This window comes from Phoca vitulina, unplaced genomic scaffold, assembly GCF_004348235.1.
Source record: "Phoca vitulina isolate PV1807 unplaced genomic scaffold, GSC_HSeal_1.0 scaffold40, whole genome shotgun sequence".
Classification (NCBI taxonomy): domain Eukaryota; kingdom Metazoa; phylum Chordata; class Mammalia; order Carnivora; family Phocidae; genus Phoca; species Phoca vitulina.
In genome coordinates, this window is record NW_022589743.1 from 18,982,192 (window position 1) to 19,004,991 (window position 22,800).

Below are 22,800 nucleotides of genomic sequence, written 5' to 3' on the forward strand. Positions count from 1 at the left end.
CCTTGTCCCTTGTCCCGGACACTTGACCTCTCTTCGCCCGTTTCCCTCAACTCTAATTCTAGATAGAGCAGTAGGTCCTTCACTATAGCAATAACAACTATTACTGTGGTCAAAACTAGGAGCCCAAAACTAGGGTCACTTGTAAAAAAGAAAGAAACCGTCTGTTGTGGCCATCCCTCCAAAGATATGAGATTGCTAATGTGTCTACTGTTTGGAGACAAATGCATTTGGAATCTAGAAAAATTACTTTTACTTTACTACTGATAATCAAAGTACAAAGAAGGGATAGTCCAGGCATCTGAGACCACCTTTACACAGGTCATACCCATACCTACTCAGGCACAAAAGGGGCTACCGACTATCAAAGGCCTCTTGCACCACACTCAAAACTCAGGACATGAGTGGAAAAGTACTGAGAAGCACTCGGGTGAGCCTTCAAAACCCAGTTCCTGCACTAAGCACTTCAACCTCCCTATAAAGCACATGTGCACCAGACCTTACCAAGCTCCAGACTCCTGGAGAATCCAACACTTCATGTTCTGCACACGTTAAGTTTGCAAGTCAGGCTCATGATAGATAAATTTTTTGGTCAAAGCTAAATGAAGCCTAACTCGTGCAAATGCTACAGTTCAGTTCTATAACTCCCTATGTCCATTAAAGCACCAAACACTGACCCTCCAGGCCAAGGATTTAACAGTACAGAAGATACACAGAATGGGCTTAAGGGGTGGCAGGAGGAGTGGCGGGGGGGCCACGCAGAGAATACAGAATGGAGACATGAAGAGCACCGGGCACACGGGGCATGACTGACAACGGACTGGCTTCAGAGTGAGCAGAGATGACAATTACAGTCAAGGTATTCCCTACCTGTCTCCCCGCATACCGAAGTGCAAGCTTCCCGCTCACCAAAGCCTGGACATCTTCTGGGCTAGAAAAAAAAAAAAAAAAGACATACTTGGTCCCTGCTCCAGGACGTTATGCTTCTAAGTATGGGTTTAAGCAAATTTCTTTTTCTCAGAATTTCACTGAGAAGCCTGCCCACGACAGTAAGAGTCCCCACCCCTACACTCATTATGTCCCTCACCTCACAGAAGCCAGGCTATCTATACCCTAGGCCCAAGCCCAGCATTGAAGAGTAGAAAAACTCCAGCATTAAAAAGAAAGCCACAATGAATGTACCAAAAGTAATAGACCCAACAGGCAGGATGATAAATCTAAGTCAAATCCCCAGACAACAGGTCTTGTTAAAACACAAGCCCTCTGTAATGCAAAGATCCAAAAAGTCCTAGTCAATATCACATTTATTCCCAAAGGAATGTGGATAAATTCTGCAGAATTCCTTATAAAAAGATCTGTCCTACTTGCTGTTGTTCCCCTTCTCAAACCTCTCCCTAATGTCTTCCTTAACTACCCCCCATTCTGGTTGGCCCAGTTGGCCAGTGCTGGACTGTAAGCTATTTCCAGGCCCTCTGTCTGGTGCTCAGCAACTCCCTGGTCAGAATAACTGCAGGATGATGAGAACACTCCAAGAGTCTGGAAAGGAGATTTCTCTAATCTGTCACCCCGATTCTCAAAGACTAGCAAGCAAAAATGCTCTGGAACACCTTAGATCCTCCCACCTTATGTCAACAAGCCCCAGAGGCACAGCTGCTGCTTCTAACCAGCCCCACTCCCTGTGCAAGCTATGTCTGCATGGCAGAAACTGAGGTGAAGAACTTGAGTTCTCATATCCCCAAGTTAATGTGCACCTACGTGTTGAGCATGATTTTGCACAGCAACATGTACTTCAGAGATGTGATGGCCTTTGGGCTATCGATGGAGTCATAACCCTCAAACGCCTCATAGAAATAGGAGTATGCAGTTTTCCAATCCTTCTCTTCTGCTGCATGGATAATACCTGGACATGAGAAGAAAGGAGTAAAAACCATATAAAATAACAGAACCATCAAAGATCAGAGCTGGAAAGAGCCTCCAAAATCTATCCCAACCCCATCTACTAGGTGATGACGTCAGGAAAGGATAAAGGACCTGCCCCAAAGTCACTGCCAGCTACTGGTAAAGCTGGGATGAGAACCCAGGTCTTCAGTCTCCCTGTTCAATGTCATCTTGACAATATAAATCCCAAAGGAGTTAGAGACCCTACTTAAAGGGGATCCTAAAAACTACATACTAACATCTTTCCCCATGCTTCTCATCACCACTGCGGTTCTGCTATCTGTTGAAGCCCCTAGAAAAGGCCAGAGTTACCCCTCAGGACATCACCCTCATAGGTCAGGACCCAAACATCCCTGGACTGCCTGCATAACCTGTTTTAACAACATTTCTTTAAGATAGCTTTTCTTTTTTTTTTTTAGATTTTATTTATTTATTTATTTGAGAGAGAATGAGAGAGAGAGAGCACATGAGAGGGGGGAGGGTCAGAAAGAGAAGCAGACTCCCCACTGAGCAGGGCGCCCGAAGCAGGACTCAATCCCGGGACTCCAGGATCATGACCTGAGCCAAAAGGCAGTCACTTAACCAACTGAGCCACCCAGGCGCCCCTAAGATAGCTTTTCTAAGCTTGACATTTTTGTATGTAAGTAGCTCTCATTAGAGAAAAAAATCCAACCTCTTATACTCTCGCTTCAGATAGTTGTCATTTACAGATGTGCTTTTGCCTAGATGCAATCAATATATAGATTTCATATAATGCCAGATCCATGAAATTAATTTAACTGTACAGGGTTAAGCAGTATTTACTCAGGCTGAGATACCATAGTTTATCTAAACAAGTCTCTACTGTTTAGAAGTTGGGTTGATCCCAATGAAGCTAACTTTGATTGACTGCCAACCTATGCTATCACTTGGGATAACACAAAATTTAGTTCTTTCTAGCTTGGGAGCATCTAAGTCCTCAGAGTGTGTATCGGTTCTAACTCTGCTTCAGCCCTTTATGAGCTTAAAGACCTCAGCCTCACTTGTTTACCACAGTGCTTCCCAACATTTTTCACATCGAGGTACAAAGAGAAAGTACTCAGCACCTTGAAGTAAAAGGATGGAAGTGCTTACACATGACCCAAGGGAACAGTGTTTCAGCACATTTTTAACCCACCTATCATCACATAGCTGTGTGCCTCCACACCATCTGGGAACTTCTGACTTAATACCATTTACTGAGTGAAATGTGTCACACCCTAGTACTTTTTACTCTACCCAAGAAGCCTCTCATTTTGAGGCTAAAGGAATCAGACCGTTGTTCTCTACTGTTCTTATCTATAGAGAGCTGGAGAAACTCCACCCTTCTCTTGAGCTCCCTCAAGAATGTCCAACAAACTATTAACACTGCTAAACTAGAGGAGATAAATCCCCATTCCCCATACCTCCTGGTCCAAAGCTAGAAAAGAATAGACCAGACCCACAATTAGACTGGTTTAAAAAAAAAAAAAAAGTAAAATAAGGCCAAGAACTGGTATACTGCTTTCCCAAATACATTAATAAAGAGGGCCCACATTAGGACTCCAAGCATCAAGGCTAGTATATGAGGTTTATTATTTAAAAAAAAACAAAAACAAAAAACTAGACTGTCACTCATTCAACACAAATATTAACGAATGTCTATGATCTGCCAGCCACTGATACAGTTACTACAGTGGAAATAAGTATGAATAAAAGGCCCTCATGAAGCTCATAGTCTGATAGCAGGAAAGATGGTCACCAAAACAAAAACAAGATTAGTACCACGATATGTACAAAAAAATACAGCTTTGAGAGGAGAAGTCCAAAAGAAAAGAAGGCACTAGAGAGGGTTCATAGAGGAGACATGAACTGGATCTGGAAGGATACATGAGACTTTGCCAAGGGAATAGATGAGAAGGGGAATTTCCAAGCAAAGAAGACAAAATACACAAAGGCACAACAGCAAGAACACTCGAAATCATTTGGTAACTGATGAAAAGGAAAAGATGCCTTCCTTTTGCATACCATGTTAAAGTAAAATGTAGCCTATGGATAATGGGGAACCACTGGAGAATTTCAAACAAAGGAGTTACATGATCTGATCTGTGTTTGAGAAAAATGACTTTGGGGCCAGTTAAAAAAAAGTGGATTGGAAAAAGGGATCAGGGACAGTTAGATCAGCAGAAGACTGCTCCAATGGCCTACGCCTTCATTAGAGCAATGACTGTAGAGATGGAAAAGAAAGGGTAGGTTTGGGGACAGACTCCACCTGATCTAGCAACTGACTGGATATGAGGGGTGAGGAGAAAAAGGAGTCAAAATTACTCCAAAGACAATAGCTTGAGCAATATTAAATCAATAATGATACCATTAACTTGAATAGGAAAAAGAAGGTTGAGGGAGGAGTTAGATAATAATTTTGCTTTTTGACATGTTGAGGCTGAGACACTTATGAGGCATTTAGGTATGTATGTCCATTATGCAGCTGGAAATCTGAATCTACAATTTAGGAGAGAGGGAAGCTACTGAAGATCTAGGTGAGGAGACCACTAGCGGCATGCAGCAGCTGAACCCATGAGTGAGTATGGCATTTTAGATAGGAAACAGAGAACAGGAATGGAAAAAAAACTAAAGGAAACAACACTGAGGAACACCCCCACTTAAAAGTAAGAAGGAAGAGGAAACAGCAAAGTGTGACCAAGGACAATTAGTCGAGGGAGGAGAATGAGGAAGACAGTGATGTCAAAGAAGCCTGGAGTGTTCAATAGGGTCAGCTTCCCCCTGAAAATCAGAGGTTATAAGGGAGTTACTGACTTCTTTCAAGGAGTCAAAAGAGACCCCAAAGTAAGGATACTCTTTCAACTTTTTCAGAAGTTGACAGAAACTTGACAGAAAAGAAGACAGCAATTTAGAAAGGAGAAAGGGCTGTGCTTTTTGCAGCTGGGGCAGTTCAAGGACGAAGAGAAAGATACAAGTGGAGAAGAAAGACTGAAGACTTAGAATGGAACAAAAAGGTGAAAGAATCATTCTTAATATGGAGTAAACTGGGCTGTGATACAAATTCTGGAGAGGAAAGAGGGGAGGATTCACGTAAACACGGCCTCTATTTCCTCTGCGAAATAATTCACCTCTTATCCCTGAAGGACCAGCATAATGAAAGAGTAGCAGCTTAAAGAAAGTGCCAATATTGGTCCAAGCGAGGTACTGCGGTAAGAGCTTCACATTCATCATCACTGAATCCTCACCACAATCCTATGAGGAGGTATGATTATTATCACCATTTTACAGATGAACGAAAGATTTTTTTTTTTTAATGTTTTATTTATTTATTCATGAGAGTCAGAGAGAGAGAGAGGCAGAGGCAGAGGGAGAAGCGGGCTCCCCATCTAGCAGGGAGCCTGATGCGGGACTCGATCCCAGGACCCTGGGATCATGACCTGAGCCAAAGGCAGACGCTTAACCATCTGAGCCACTCAGGCGCCCGAACTAAAGATATATTAAGTAACTTGCCCAAGTCACACAAACCAAAATTTGACAGAATCAAATTGACAGAACCAAAATTTCAACCTAGAAAAGGTGGTCTGTAGAGCTCCTCCTCTTAATCTCTGAATGACTAAATAAGCCATCTGCTACTCACAATACCTGATAAGCTGGTAGTGCAGGCATTCTTTCTCTTACACAAATATGGAAAAAAGATTGCAGGAAGGTAACACCAGGACTTACACTAGTTTTCTGCCTCCAATTCCAGTGTTCCTTCCATAATGATGATAAACTATGACTAATAAAAGCTGCTGACCACAAGAAAAAGCATTCCACTGCCAATCCATGACCTCTGAGCCCAATATTCACACACTCCACCAGAAAGGTATCCACTATACTCAACTGAAATGCAGGATAGTGGAGGAGGCCTTCCTTAGCCCTGATCTGAGGCCCTTTGAAAAAGTCCAACATGCTTTACCAAGGTCTCCAAGTTACAACAGACTTGAGTTAGTCTAACCCTGGAGAGAAATAGTACCCCCTAAATGAGTGACTCAAATGGAGGTTAAGGGAGCTTTTTAAACCTATCAGGGTATTGGCTCTAACAAACAGGTTGCCTGGCCAGCCACAGATAAGCATGTTCTTAATATATTTTAGACAGTTAACAACAAGTTAATAGGAGGGAAGGTACCCTTCTAATTGGGTTTCTCTGAGAAGTTTGAGCGGAATTAGCCAATTACCCATTCCCCACTGTGAAATAAGAAGAGCTTTAAGAAAACATCCCATGAGTAGCTAGGGTGTTACCTGACTGCATATCCAAGGTGGCCTGCAATTTAGGGGGGCAGTAGATAGCATTTGCTGTAGTTCGAGCAGAGGTTAAGGCAGCTCGGGCTTTCGGCAGGTTGCTCAGGGCATGGTATGTTTTGCTTTCTAAAAGCTGTACTTCCACCAAAAGGGCTTTATCATCCATCTTTTTCAACTCCCGCAGCAGCTGAGAACCTAGAGCAGGAAAAAATATATACCCCTTTGTTAGCCATAATCATAATACCTTAATACTATAACATCTCACTCTCCCACCCTCACAAGAACACTTAGGATAAAGAAACCTGCCTGAACTCAAAGAGAAGTGGTCTATTTGCAAGAATTAAATTTTTTTACTAACATGTTATCTTCCCAAAGAGAAACACAGATCTCTTTCAAGTTTTCGGCACACTAATGAAAACATTAAGAGCCAAAAGTCCTATAAGCTTCCTTCAAAGATTGGAATACAATGAGAAGTTCCACCCAGAACACGCTGAAACTAGTTATTCAGTTCAGACAGCCACTAGATCGCATTCTCTTCCTGTCTAGGAATCCAACGACTATATAAGAAATGGCAGGCACTAAGGTTGGTAGGGGAAGGAAAGAGTTCTGGACATGCCAATGCTCTCCAAATACACTTTCTTCCCATCTCAGATGAGGAAATCAAATCCAAACAGACTTGCGTCATATATAAAAATTAACTCAAAATAAGTCAAAGACCTAAACCTAAGAGCTAAACCCATGAAACACAGTAGTAAATCTTTGTGATCTGGAATTAGGCCAATGATTTCTTAGGTATGATACCAAAAGCATAAGCAACAAAAAATAAATAAATGGGACTTATGGGTGCCTGGGTGGCTCAGTCGGTTAAGCATCCTACTCTGGATTTCGGCTCAGGTCATATCAGGGTTGTGAGATCAAGATGCGTCGGGCTCCACGCTGAGCATAGAGACTGCTTAGGATTCTCTCTCTCCCTCTCCACCCCCCTCCGCCCCCCACTCGCGTGCATGCACACACTCTCTCAGAAATAAAATAAGATTAAATTAAAAATAAATAAATGGATTTTAAATTAAAATGTGCCTCAAAGGACACTACTCAAGAAAGTGAAAAAGTAATTCATAAAATGGAGAAAAAAATTGCAAATCATGTATCTGGTAAGGGACTTTTATCCAGAATAAACAATAAAAACACAAACAACCCAATTAAAAAATAAGCAAAGGATTGAATAAATATTTCTCCAAAGACATACAAATGGCCAATAAATACATAAAAAGATGCTGAACATCATTAGTCACTAGGGAAATGCAAATCAAAACCACAATGAGATACCACTTTCACCCCCACAAAGATGGCTAAAATGTGGCATAAGCACACAATGGATATTCGGCAATAAAAACAAAGTAGTGATACATGCTCCAACATGGATAACATGAACATGGATAACATGAACACATGCTAAGTGGAAGATGCCAATCACAAAGACCACATATTATATGACTCTATTTATATGAAATGTCCAGAACAGACACATCCATAGAGGCAGAAAGTAGATTAGTGGTTGCCTGGCAGGGGGAGGGAACGGGAATGATAACTAATGGGTACATGGGTACAAGGTTTCTTTCCAGGGTGATGAAATGTTCTGCAATCGGATTGTGGTGATGACTGTAAAACTATGAATATACTAAAAACCAGTGGATCATACACTTTTAAAAGGGTGAATTTTATGGTCTATGAATTACATCTCAATAAAACTGTTATTTTTGGGGGGCGCCTGGCTGGCCCAGTCAGAAGAGCATGCGACTCTTGATTTTGGGGTCGTGAATTCAAGCCTCACACTGGGTGTACAGATTACTTAAATAAATAAAACTTAAAAAAAAAAAATCTTTTTAATGCTACTATTCGTTTGAACCAAATGAAATGCCATTTTGCAGGATAAAAACTGAATATTGGCAATTTTTTCACCTTAAGATCATGAGAAGCCATGTTCTTCGATCTGGGGAAAACAGTCCAAATCTACCAATTAAAAAAAAAAAAAAGCAGCAGGCAAAGACTTCAGGGTGTTCAAAGGCCACACAGGGGAAAGGCTTTAGTAAGCTCACTCTAGACCATATACATTTGTACCAATTAATTTCTTGTGTTTTAAAATAGATTTTAAGTGTAATTATAAACAAGTATAATAAACATAATAGTAAAACAGTTGCAGTTTGACCCTTTGGTTTTCTAAATTTGACAGATTAACTCTGGTAAGTTACTTAGAACTTCCAAATGGCATTTCTCCATGACAGATTCAGTAAATGCAAAGCCACTTTAAATCCTTCTTAGAAGTAGGCAGAACATAAATTATTAATATGTAACTAATAAGAGTGGCCAGGTTCAGAATACATTTATTTAGCCAGCTAGGTTGCCTTATTACTTTCTACCAGCTTACTTACCCAAATGCAATGCTTCCTGGTACCTCTTGGTATCAAAGTACAAAGACACCAGTCTTGCCTAGGAAAGAGAAAAGGCATTGACTGAGAAAGAAAGAAAAAAGCCAAAGAAAGAAATCAAAGATTGACAGTCACAGAACTGTTACTATTGAATATACAAGTTCTGGAGAGAGCATCAAATCCAGCCTAAGCAACGACGTAGCCCATGGTACTATCTGCTACTATGGCCAGTGACTGTTAAGCTCACTGTCCTGCTGCTTACTTCTCTGAGCCACACAGCAGGTATTCTCATGAGTGGGATCACTATCAATAATCTTTGGGTGCCTGGCTAATACAAAATTACTGAAAATACTTTTGATCAGAATGGTGTTACTTACATTCACAGCCTGTCCAATGCCTAGAGACCTGAAAGCAGCACTAATGTAGGCACATACCTCCAAGGCTTGGCGTAAGAAAGTTCGTTTCTCTGATTTGGCCCATTCGATGCACTCTAAACACAACTCGACCTGCAACAGAGACAGGACATGCAATATTATGTCCTCACATTCTTCCCACAAACCTTGCTTTGGAGAATAGCTTTAATTCCCTCCTTATATGTTACCCATCTTGCTCTACTTAATGTCTCAGGGGACATACCTTGATCTACAGTATCTCACTGTGTAATGGTTATATCATAATGGAGAATCAACTTGACTTTTTACACACAAAGTATCTTTGTGCTTAGATTGTGTTCTTTTGAAAAAGAGCTTCATCGGGGCGCCTGGGTGGCTCAGTCAGTTAACCATCTGCCTTCAGCTCAGGTCATGATCCCGGGGTCCTGGGATCGAGCCCCACACTGGGCTCCCTGCTCAGCGGGAAGCCTGCTTCTCCCTCTCCCACTCCGTGTTCCCTCTCTCACTGTGTCTCTCTGTCAAATAAATAAAATCTTAAAAAAAAAAAGAAAAAGAGCTTCCTCTTCAAGATTCCTCGTCTACCTTCCCAGGAGGGACCCAGAAATTCCAACATATATATAGCCTGGAATACAGATTTCTACAATGACTGAGAAATCTTTAAAGCAGAAATTTCTCCCTAAATAGTTACAAAGAGTAATGGCAGTGTTAATATGAACCCATTGGTAATAAAGGGGAGAAATTCTCAGCCTAAGCACAAATGCCTTGTTCCTAACAGTTGCTTGTAAGACTCAAAAGGCCCAGCTGGCTCTTCCCTTTCCGATACTAACAAGTGCAACTAACCAATTCATCATCACAATATAATACACTTAGCGTGTATTAAACGGAGTAAAAAGAAATTACAATTAGCCTAACACTTAAAAGGACTTTAAGGCTTTATTTAAAAGTGCTTTGGGGGCACCTGGCTGGCTCAGTTGGTAGAACATGTGACTGTTGAACTCAGGGTCCGTAAGATAGAGCCCCACGTTGGGTATAGAGCCTACTTAAAAAAAAAAGAAAATGAATGAATAAAAAAAAAATAAAGGTGCTGTGAACCCCCAGTTCTACCTGCCACCCAAGCAGTAAGATAATGTGCAAAATAACTGATTTAAAGCAGTGTTCTATGCTAGATGGTCTAACATGCCATCAGGTAGCTGTGCCATACTAGCTTTCAGAAAGTACATATTAAGTACTGCAGATCTTGTATCACTTCTGTTACTGCAAGTTTTGTATTAAGATTCCTAATCAGAGCATAAGATAAGAAACTGAACTTTCGGGGTGCCTGGGTGGCTCAGTCGGTTAAGCGTCTGCCTTCGGCTCAGGTCATGATCCTAGGGTCCTGGGATCGAGCCCCGTGCCGGGCTCCCCGCTCCGCGGGAAGCCTGCTTCTCCCTCTCCCACTCCCTCTGCTTGTGTTCCCTCTCTCACTGTGTCCCTCTCTCTGTCAAATAAATAAATAAAATCTTTAAAAAAATAATAAAAAAAAAAAGAAACTGAACTTTCTGGAGAACTGACTGCTAATACAACAGATCTCTATGTACATCCAAAGTGCTCTTAAGAGGTGTTATAAGGAAGGAAAGGGAACAGCACATAATTCAAATTGACAGATCTTCTGCCTTTAGATCCTAAGTTCAAGCTCAGTAAATAAACAGATGACATTACATGGTATTTGGAGGATTCACCAGTAAGACTCAACGGAACCTGTATAACTCACTGAAGCCCCCTGGTGGCTACTTAATCTCCAGCACTAAATTCAACCGACTGCCTAAAAATTCTCCAAAAACTAAATTAAAAGCAAGCCAACCACAATTTCAGAGTTTTGAGTTATGTTCTGAAAAGCCAAATTCAAAGTAAGATCTCTGTTCATGACGTGAATGGAACTAAAAATACTTTGCTGAATGTGTTTAACAACTAAAATACAAGAGTCCTTAGTCCTATGTGTCTTGGGGGGGGGCTAAGAAATGCTTACCGTCCCAGTTTTACCCAGGGAGCTTTTTTAAGAATACAAAAATGGATGCCGAGGCTCCTGACTCAGTAGCCTGGAACAGAGCCTGGACACTCGGATGTAGATCTCTAGTTCAGAAACACTGAATTCTACTCCATCATCTCAACTGTCCCCATTTCCCTGACAGTCCAGATGTGAAGGGACTCACTCAAGGTCACATACCAGCTGCTGGGATCAGAACTTGACCCTATCTCCAGTGCTCTAGTTCAGGTCAGTACTGACATTTCTCCTAGAGCAGGGATTTTTTTACAAACTGAACTGAGTATCTGTAATCCATTACAGGGTACATGATTTGCACTATCCAGGACTGTAACTGGTAAAGCCAGCACCTCAATTCTAAGGAAAAATTTTAAAGGCCATTGGCCTTGCTACACAACTATTTTGTTTTTGAGGCTTTGTGCTTTGTTAATGCGGATAATGACTAATAAAGGGGATAAGAATATAGGAGGAGTCCCTGCTTCTGGAGAAAGCCCTTATTTGAGTACAAAAGCTTGATGTGATAGAAATCAGACATTTAAGTTTGTTTTTTAAAGATTTTTTTAAATTTATTTTGAAAGAAAGAGCGCACAAGCACACAAGCAGGGGGAGCAGCAGGCAAAGGAAGAGGACGAAGCAGGCTCCCCGCCAAGCAGGGAGCCCGACGTGGGGCTCGATCCCAGGACCCTGGGATCATGACCTGAGCTGAAGGCAGACGCTTCACTGACTGAGCCACCCAGGCACCCCAGACATTTTAAGTTTTAAATCAATACACAACGATTTTTTTAAACGCCTTTATTAACTAAATCCTTATGGGAGAATAGTAACTACTATTCCAAGTCTGAAATTCTCTAGCACAAACTCCTTTTTTCCATGGAAATAACTGTTTCAATAACAGGATTCTATGTAAGGTTTCTCAAAATGTGCTACTGTGGCTTCAGTTGGATAGACTATACCAAAAATGGCTTCCCCTGGGCAACTACCTAGAGATCCCAGAAAGGTAAGGTTAATTTTTAAATTTCAGTTCCCAATTTGGCAAGGTTCTGGCACAGTCCCCTCCTCACCCCAATTCTCTACCCCCCTCCCACCCCTGCCAACCACCCCATCGTCACTCTCCCTTACCTCCACCTACATCCTCACTTTCTAGGCGCTAAACCTTAGCGCTGCAATTCACTCAATCCTAACCTGATTCCTACCACCTTTTGGAATACAGCAAGCTAGAAACTGTTCTGTAAATCTATCTGACTTATGGTTAGTTCCCAAACAGAAAAAGGCAAGGAAAATCTCCTCCTCCATCCTCTTGGGTACCAAACTCCGCAACACAAAACTCCTAGATCTCTTAACAATGTTTACAAACTTCTTCTTTTGCCTCAGGCCACAATACCACTATGAAAGTGACCTACAACTTCCTCCCCTATCCTTTTCCATCACTCAAATAAAAGAACCTAGAATGTTCCAAGATGAATGCATAGCTCCAATTTCTCCAAGTCAGAGACCCTGAGTCACCTAGAGAAATGTAGTAACAACACTTATGCTTATATCTCAATTCAATAAATTTATGTCTTAATTCAAAAAAGTATCTCCTAAGCACCGACCACGGGGAAGGCATTATCCATACATTCCTCCAACAAATACGAGTTCTGTAGCTCCTCTGGGCCAAACTACTCTAAGTGCCAAGGATACAGCACTGGACAGGACAAAGTAACTATCCTCATGGAACTTCCATTCTAAGGAGGAAACAGATGTTAAAAAGGAAAATAAATATGAAGAAAAGTAAAGCAGATGGGACAGCCTAACCAGACACGGAGCCACACGATAAAGGCCAGTAAATCCCACTAGCCAATTACAGGAGAGCGCTGAATTATGATTTAATGGACCTCCACAAAGGAGTAGGAGAACTGCTCGTTACACAAATGCAGTTCCATCCAGAGTTAACTCTATGCTTTGGGAAGGGAAAAATTCCGGAGACTTCGGTGTACAAAGGAGCAGCTTTGATAATTAATTCTTTCTGCCTAGAAAGTTCCAAGTAACACGTGTCAGTCTGTTTCAAACTAACATTTTTGGTCAGCCCATTATAAGGCACCCCATTTCAAAGAAAAGATGGTGGTCCTTCTTCATGAGAACAAAGCACAATTAAAAAAAAAAAAAAGTTAGGGTTAGATAAGACTAACACCCCATTAAAATCACCTTTTCTTTTAAATTATTCATAAAAATAATTCTAATGCTTTGGTTCAAAAGCCATCTAAATATTAACTATTTTTGATCTACCATCATGAAACATAGTTCTGCCACAAATTTGAAAAGTTCTCTACAAATGAATTTTCCACAAATGAAGTGAGTTTATGGTGTTTAAACTAGGCCTCAAAGAATGATTAAGGCAAGAAAGCAGATTTTTACAAAAGACCTGATTTCAAAGTGGGATCCATGTCCTAGATTTCTGAAATTTCTCATTATTTACTTAGAATGCTACTGTGCCCTTTCATACCTTTTACTTATACCCACAGAGGCTAGAGCAAACAATCAGACATATAACCAGCCAGCTTCCTACCCCTGTCCTTATATTACCTGACATTTTATATATTTATTGATTGCCTGCCTTCCTCATTAAAATATAATCCCCATGAGAACAGTGACTGTGTTTTTACAAATGTATCCCCAGTATATGTAACAGTGTTTAGCATACAGTGGGCACTCAGCAAATACTAAGCAATGTATCTATAGGAAATACAACTATATTCTTCCTACAAACAGATTCAAGCAACCACAATCTATCCTGCTTGAATCTGCTTTTTACAGAATACGTTTTAACTTTGGTAGTGTCTCCTCCTGAACTGTAGAAAATACAGCTATCTTTGAAAGTTCAGGGGAGGCTCACTGATTCCAAAGAGGCACTCTTCAGCATGGTTCAGGGTCTGGTCTGAACTTGTAGAGAACATGTACAGGTACACCAGAGTCACTTCTGCACACATGAGACACAAACAGATGGATGCTCACCCCTCCATAAAGGCATATACGCAGTACAAAACACGCCAAGAAGGGATGCCACAAGACTTATTTAGTGCTCACAAGGAGCTCTGTGACACAGAATGAAAGGTACCACAGACACAGAAAACATTACAAAGGTGTGGCAATACAATACCTCAAAGACAAGAATCAGTTTGTGACCCTGATGTAATGAGGATTCCAGGGACCACTGACAATCTCCACTTACAAAGCAAAGCATGGAACAGACCCAAAGTATCAAATGCCCTGTAACAAAGAGAAACTGACATGATAAGTCCTGAGCTGTCCTCCCAGCTCAGCTGTCCCTTCCACATTAGTACCACAGTGCACGCAGGCATTGCTTTCACTGAACAGACTTTTTGTCCATATTGTCTACCTTCTGCCATTAAAGTAGCTTACCTCCTGCCCTGTAGCTGCTTCCATATCAAGAAACAGATCAAGAAGAGATCGGACCAGACGAGCTGCTTTAGCCTTGCTGATGGAATTCAAGAAAGGTCGCACATACTTCAGGAGTCCTCCAAGCTCTGTGTGGAAGGCAATTCAGAAAAGAAAAAGTAAACATCAATATTAGAGACAAAATACCCATTAAAATAATGACCCAAGATCATAAAATCCATCCTTATGTCACTGCAATCAGTCTACTATATGATACATAGTAGGAATTTAAAGCATTCTTAGCAGGTAACAGAGTAGCAAAAATGAGTGAAGAACATATACCAAATGTGTATTCTATTCCACACTCAGCTACTGGATTACTATGAGGGCCCTGGGAAAACCTCACGTCTCTCAGCCTCATTTACCCATCTTAATGACAGATAAACAGCCAAGTGCTCACGGTCTCAGAGCGCAGTTTTCTAGAACATGAAATAAGCTGTGCCTCTGACACCTGAGGTAAAAATCACTTCCTCACAACTGGCAAATCTGATGAGGTTATGGGAGGGGTGTTTTGTTGCTGAATTTCCAAGTCTACCGTAGCAGCTCCCCCTTAAAACAGACTCCCCTCCCAAAGTTCTCCCCAATTTAGGCTTTTAGCAATATCACTTCCCTGGCACTGACTAAACTTTTCACAGAAAACTTAGGGTGTTTTCCCCTTAAACATATACTTAAAATTCTTCATTTACTGGTAAAGCTTAAGTCTTAAACTATGACCAAAAAAGGTGTCCACCACAGAAGTTTTTCTCCCCTTGTATAGGAAAAGAAGGTGGCACAGTCATTTTAAGGGAGCATCTTTAGAAACAAGAGTAGAAATTAGAGAATATTTCAACTCGATAACTATGGAAGTACTTTTGGAATGTAGGTTACAATTACTTTAGTGCCACCGCCTCTTTAATATTCTCCAATTGTGGACTCACCCTCCTGAGGATTCTAATTCAGGGCAAGCAAACCTCACCCTCCTGAGAATGCTAATTCAGGGTCCTGAAATCCTCATCTGCCTGAATAGTCACAGGATGCATGGGACTGTGTCAGGTACGAAAAGAACTTTATACAGTGGAAAAGTTCATTTTTTCCTTCACTCCCCAGTACTGACCTTTGATTCCACTAAGATTTTCCCCATTCTGCCACTCCATTCACCCCTGCATAGACTAGACATGTGTGTTCTTTCACGCCTCACTCCTGCTGCATTCCCATGTAGAATTTCTCCCTCATCTTCTTGATCTATGTAAACCTCAAGATATCCTTTTAGGTCCAGCTAAAGTCCTATTATGTCTTCCAAGCCAACTCCAGGCTGCACTGATGCTTCCCTCTCAAATTCCTTTTACATTTGTACAAATTTTAATTATACAACCATAGCTTTTTAAAAGTAGTACAATGTCCCTTCTCCCACAGTATTTCCTACTACGCTAGAACAATTCTGAACAATCTCTAATGACAGAAATGTTCAGAAAGCTGACTATTCGAATGTTAGTCAAACTGAATTGTTCTTTTCTAAGACCCAAGTCTTTCCCTCCTTCCACATGGCTTCAAATTTCTGAAGATAACTACCATTTATATCTGCCTAACTTTCCCTTTCTCCAAACTAAACATCTTTAGCTATTTTAACTGTTCCTCCAATGTTCTGGTTTCTAGATTCCCTGTCATTGAATAAACTCTAGTTTGCAAACATACCACTTGTAGTACCCAAAACTGAAAACAATTCTCCAGGTAGGGTCTGACCAGTAGAGTCATGGCCTAATTCTCTTGATCTGGCCCCACAGGTACACAAGATAGTCTACTTCCTTTTTCTTAATAGCACTTCTGTTCAGACTGGTCCATTAAGGTCTTTTTTGACAGGTAATTCCTCATCTTCCTCTGTTTTGATAAATACTTTTAAATATATAACTTTGTACTTACCACACTGAATTTAATCTTGCTGGCTTTGGCAATAACTCTGAATCTTAATTCTGTCCTCTACTGTACTGAGTCATCTACAAAAAATAAGCAGGCCTTCTGAAAAGGCTTTAGCCATAATGCCAGATGCTGACCGATGCTAGAGACTTCCCTCTAGTTGACCAATGATCTTCATACCCTGTACCTCTCATTAATATTATGGCAAATGTTCAAAGGCCTTGCTTACATCAGATATGTAGTCTGTATCATTCCTCTAACCCAGAGGTTGGTAAACTTCTTCTGTGAAGGGCCAGATAGTAAATATTTTCAGCTTTTTGGGCAATGTGGTCTCATTGGCACAAACTCAACTCAGCCACTGCAGTGCAAAAGCAATCATAGACAATATGTGAACAAACGGGTGTGGCTGGGATCCAACAAAACTTTATTTACAAAAACAGCTGGCAAGCCACTGTCTGTGGAGCCCTGCACATCTACTGGTCTGATAAGGCTAACCAAAGAGAATGAAGGTGAGTTTGAAATAATCTTTTCTTAATAAACCCATGGTCTTAAGTGATTAAAACCTACTTATCAAATAATCTGTCCCAGTATTAGTGATTACCAGTTTAAAGTGTCTAGAAATTCTTCTCATTATCTTCACGCAAAATGAAACAATATTTGCCCATCCTGTTTCCTTAATACTTCTTCATCCTCCATGACTTTTCTCAGAATAATAATAGTGGCTCTATAAATACATCTGCTAGAACTATGCTTCTGATATTAAAAGACAGAAACTGTCAGAGCCTAGAGACTTGAACTTATTTAAAGAGCCTATCTGCTCTCTCTTCTCTCACCTACCTTGGCTTTAATTCTTTCTGATGCTTTTTTCTTTTTCTTTTTGAAAATTATTTTCCTTCCTGGAAAAGGCTGAAGTGAAACATGAACTAAGCAGCCTGCCTTTTGCTCTAGCACCTGCTAGCATTACAGTATTTGCTCCAAGCACTGATAGTGTTATTCTTCTTACCCCAACAGAAAAACAAATGACCTCTTAGTTGCCAAAGATTCAGTTCACTTTTCATTTCAGTCTATTGTTGCTATTCATTCTCGGTTATAGTCTCTGTTTCTTTCCATTCTCATACATAACAAATTAATTTTTTAATTCCCAAAGAATCATACTACTTCCTATTGAGATTATTTACAATTATATGACCCAAACTTCCTTTTTAGAAGGTCACAGAGCTCAAAATAATCCTTTCAGAATCTCAAGCTATGAAATCTGCGGATCCTGAGCCTAGCCATCATGTCTGATGATGCTCAGCACCACTTTCAACCACAATTATGCATCAAACCTTGCCTTATTCACTAATTCCCAAATGACTGCTACAGGTCAGAGACCTTATCTTAAATTTTTTGAATGGAGTACTTAGCACAGTGCTAATTGTATATTAAGTGCATAATAAAACAAAATTAAAGATTAATGGACTAAACCTATTTTCTGTTCTCAGGGAACCAAAAATCAAAGGAAAGAACATAAACCTATCAATTATGAAGAGCAAAGTTAGGTACATGAATGGAGGCCCCAAGACCTCCTTAGAGTTTCTATTGTATATACCTATACTCATCAAACTCTTTCTTAGAAAACAATGACAAATGACCTGGAAAAGTTTCTGAAAGTCCTTATGATTCACCTGTTAAATTGTAATAGGTTTAGCTATACACTTCTCAACTTCTCAGGTACCGAATCACAAAAAGGGGAGGGGCAAGGAATAAGGAGAGAACAAAGCATAAAATACAAATTTCAAGCAAAACAGTTAACATTTTTGCATAAATTTTTGAAGCGCTGACTGTACTACATGCTATTTGTAATTGTCCATGCTACTGGAGGAAAACAGATATTTGGAAATTTCAACAACAGAAAAATCTTAAATCACTTTATCTGACTTTCTAATTCTTTCAGGAAAATTACCTTATTAATTATATTTTGTATGGACTAATTACAAAACTATTATGCAACCCCAAGCTCACATTAACTGAGAGGCAAAAGGAATCCATAAATATGTTAAACAGGAGGGAAGTCAGTCTAAAATGAAAAAAACAGGGATGCATGGCTGACTCAGTTAGAAAAGCATGTGACTCTTGACCTGGGGGTTGAGTTCGAGCCCCACGTCGCGTGTAGAGATTACTAAAAAAATAAACTTAAAAAAATAAATAAAGTGAAAAATCCCAGCACTAACCATTGATAACCCATAAGTGATTAACTATGGAAAGCATGAACCATAAGGCCTCAAGCTCTGAAGTGGGACTAATTGGTTCAAATCCTGGCTCTTCCACGTACTAGATGAGTGAGTGACCTTGGGTAAGTTATTTAACTCTTCTGTGCTCAGTTTCCTCAGGTGTAAAATGGACAATAGTATCCACCTTATCGAGTTGTTTTGAGGACGCAATAAACGAAATCATTTCTGTGCTTAAAAAAAAAAAAAAGAGTAACTTGTTGACAGTATTTAAAAACTGTCTTACTATAAATATCTTTAAATGATATTTTAAGTAAGATACAAAAGCCATATAAACACATCCTCCAACTGCATATACCTTTACTCAACTTTTTATTGACTGAGCCTAATAATCAATGTTAGTCATCCTTAAGTTGCAAAAGATCTTAGTTCTCAAGTTCAAGAAGTTTTGCTAACTTAACACCTCTTGAATAACAATATTATTTTGGGTAAAGTAATTCATAAAGTCCCTTACCAGAGCTTAATCCATTCTAAATTAGATAAGATCTAAATTCACTTTAAAGTTGACAAAAATCATCCATTTTAAGCTTAAGAAACCCTGTCTCTAAATACTATTACCACTTTACTGGTCAAAGGCCCTTCCTGGTCTCTTATTCCAGTGACTCTTATTCCGAGGACACCGTCATCAGAGTATCTCAAGCCTAGAAACTCAATGGTTCAATTACAAATAGAATGTTTGGGCAATAACATGCACAAAGTCCCAGGTAACAATGGAGAAATCTCGGGAAGGCTCTTTCCATTTAATGTCTCACTTACTCTCCATCAGGAAAAAAGGACAGCTACTCACTGACTTGGATGCAGAATCCCTAGTCACTTTCAAGTCAGGGGCCTAAGCTGCTGTCCATCTTAAATGTATCAGAGCTGAAATCGCTAAAGACAGCTGCTACTGGTGCTGCTGCCCCTATGTAAGGGAACACAGTGAAAATTCAAACCAGAAACAAATCACAGATCACTATATCCCAAAAGGAATAGGATTTTCCCACACCTGCAGAACAAAACTGTTCCACGAAAGAACTGAATTTAAAGGTCCACCTACCTTCCTGCTAAAAAACTGAAGCTCAACAAGTTGACGTAAAATGGAAATATACCACCAATAAACTGTGTGGATGCATTCCTATGTTCCTGTACTCCAAGAGAAACGAAACTTCACCCAGCATTTCAGGTAAAAGAGAAAGCAACCCATTTGCAGCACTTACCTGCAGCTTGTCCAGTCTTCGCCAAGAGAGACCCCAGTTCCAGGATACTCTGCTCTTTGACCTGCACTGCCTCCTCATCATTCTCCTGAATGTCACGCTTCACTGGGAGAGGAAAATGCAAACCTTCTTAAAATTCTGACAAAAAATGAAGACTGAGGGAAATTTCACCCTCACAAGGCCAATTACAAACTCAGTTACCAAAAGACAAATTCTAGAGAGCTTTAAAAAAAAAAAATTCTTAAAAAAGTGAAATCATCATGTAAGATATGTCCCATATAAATCATAAAAATAGATTCCTCTCTGATTTTAAATGTGCCTTTTCATTCTATGAATCAGAATTCCCCTTACCCACATACAATGAGATTTCTGTTGCAGTCACTTGGTTAAAGCAAAAATCCAAACAAGTGCTTCATACTTGTGGTGCTAAGCCCGTTAGGCACTCTGTTATTGAAAATATTAAACATGCCTATACGTTTACCTGCCACAAACTAAAATCAAAAGACCATTATTTACTGATGACTAAAAAAAGTCAAGAGTCTTTCAATAAACTTTAAGTCTGTGGAAAGCCTCACTAATGGGTGTGCTAGGGATAAGCAGTTCTACAAAGCCATTCAGGAAAAACAACCCAATCAAAGCTCCAGTGTGATCCTTAGGAGGGACTGCGGCTTTATAATGGATTCAGGACCTGTTAAAATAACTTTGTGCTATCTGTCCCACTTTCAACTGTTAAAAACTATTTTACCACTCAAACACTGAATAACCTCTCTGAGTTTGTGGTGATAATTTTAGTGATCATCACTAGTTATCACTTCTCTTACAAAGCATCATGACTTGACAAAAACCAAGATTAGATACTCCATGATGGAGTCTGGAAAAAGTAAGACTGTACCCATCATGACTCAAGCTTGAAGAGGGAAGCTTTCAGGGAACTCTCTCCTAGTAGAGTGGACAATCACAAAATACTCCAACTATAATGCTTACCATAATTTCGCTTTATAAAAGACAAAATATTAGGCACTTAGCACAAAAAAATAAAATAAAATCCATGCTTCTCACATTAGTGTGTACTCACAAAATAAAAATATATATGTGATTGAGATGATGCTGGTTCTATAATTTTAACTGACTTAATTCAAGATCAGAACTTCAAAATTAAAACCTTTCATTTACCAAAATCATCCATCCACAGATGCATCTTAACCCCCACCTCCTCTCCTTCTCCAGGACCCCCAAAGATAAAGACATCAAGATCTTGTCCTTGTCTTTTCTCCATGCAAGTCAGGGATACCAAAATTCAACAGACTAGAAGTCAAGGTAAAAGCCAACATCCTGGAGGTCCCACATACACGTGCATTCTTACGCTACTTGTTGATCCAATTTGAATCTTCTCAAACTACGTTAAAAAGATCACATTACTACATGTGCAGTGAAGAGCTATCCCATGCCCTAACTGAACCCTTTACGACTTGAACATTAAAAGCCTTCTCTGTCATCACAAATTTATTTCTATTCACACCTGAATCCCGGAAGAAACTTCTCAGAAGCGACTGGCTGGAGCTCCCGTTTCAGTTTTCCTTTTGTGTGCAAGATGTAAGGCAATCTACTACAAACTGACTTTAATTTTCTCTGGCAATCTGCGGCGGACCAGTTCCCTGAACTCCGCGGTTGACAACTAACTCCCCGAACTCACTTCCCACCTCTACAGGGGAGACTAGGACGATTAGTCACCTCCTCTAGCCGGGCGGTCCCATCTCGCTCTTACACCCTACAAGGGGGCAAAGGAACGTCTCGGGCACCTCTTCAAACCAAATGCCAATCTGCGGTGTGTGTCCCCTCGGTATTGCCCACATTCAGAAAGAGATCTCCCTTTACTGGAGCCTTCCGCTGTGAGGCTGGAGAGAGGTAGCAGCTCCCAGCGTCCCGAGGAAGAAAACTCCAAGAGAAAAGCGAGCGCTCGCTCTGCCACCCGGAGCGGGCTGTGCTGATAACAACGGCGGGAAACGCTGTCTACAGCGAGTTTCTCCAAGGCCCTTCAACTCGAGGCTCTCAGCCCTGTTCGCGACAAGCCCGCCGGCCGGCACTGCTCGCGGTCCCGGGCCAGCCCGCACGGGCCAGAGCCGGAGCAAGGCTGGGGAGTGGTGGGGGCCCCGGCTCGGCCCACCCTCTCACTCCACGCTGAGCCCACCGTGAGTCAGCAGCCGGCAAGTGGACGCCGGGGCTGCCTCGAAGCTTCCCACCCGGGTGGGACCCAGGGGGCTCCAGGGAGCTGCGAGCGGCCTGTGCCCCCGGCCCGGCCCCCCTCACACACAGTGAGTCAGCAGCACCAGAGCCGGCTAGCCCGGCGCCGCTCCGCCACCGCCGGCCCACACAGGCCGAGCTGAGCCGGCAGGGTCAGAGAGGGGGCGCGGCGACCTTTACCGATGGAGTGGAGAATGTCGATGGAGGCCTCCCGGTCGGTGCTGAGTAGAGACTGGGCTCTCTGGAACTCCACCACCGCCGCCGCCGCCATCTTACCGCTTTCACACCGTCCCCGGCCGCGGCCGCCGACGCCGGAAACACACTCCCGGAAAGCCCGCCCTCGCCACCCTCTTCCCCCCATGGCCCCCTCCCACCTCTCCCGTTCCCAGAGCACCACGGGAGTTGTAGTCTTGCCGCCGGTCGGGGATTGAGGGGTGAGGATGAGAGCTGGGGCGCCCGGGCAGGTGGGCGGCAAGGGCCGCAGCACCGCCTAGCGGTCAGTCCGCGGGTGAAAGAGGCGGCGCCTAAGCGTTGGAGCCGAAGGCTAGTACCCCACCCACCCCAAAAGAGACCTCTCAACAGCAACTCTCCCAGCGCGCGCCCTTGAGAGGACTTTTTGAGCACCCGCCTAGGTATTCATTGAAAGCCGTTTGGCTTTCTTTGTCGCTTCCACGTTTAACCATTCATTCAGGGCAGTAAACGATCTTATTAGTGCTC

General features: G+C 41.5%; 1 protein-coding gene across 1 annotated transcript in view; it reads right to left on the bottom strand.

Moving 5' to 3' along the window:
* The window catches only part of PSMD11 (proteasome 26S subunit, non-ATPase 11), a 29,262-nt gene extending 6,849 nt beyond the window's left edge, over positions 1–22,413 (bottom strand). Inside the window, exons 1-8 of the mRNA XM_032428759.1 lie at positions 22,264–22,413; positions 19,846–19,947; positions 14,454–14,578; positions 9,077–9,148; positions 8,646–8,703; positions 6,217–6,411; positions 1,753–1,897; positions 868–928 (exon numbers count right to left, since the gene is read on the bottom strand). Of these exons, the coding sequence (XP_032284650.1) occupies positions 868–928; positions 1,753–1,897; positions 6,217–6,411; positions 8,646–8,703; positions 9,077–9,148; positions 14,454–14,578; positions 19,846–19,947; positions 22,264–22,354 (849 nt within the window). The 5' untranslated portion in view covers positions 22,355–22,413. The remainder of the gene's footprint in view (positions 1–867; positions 929–1,752; positions 1,898–6,216; positions 6,412–8,645; positions 8,704–9,076; positions 9,149–14,453; positions 14,579–19,845; positions 19,948–22,263) is intronic.
* Between the last annotated feature and the right edge of the window lie 387 nt (positions 22,414–22,800).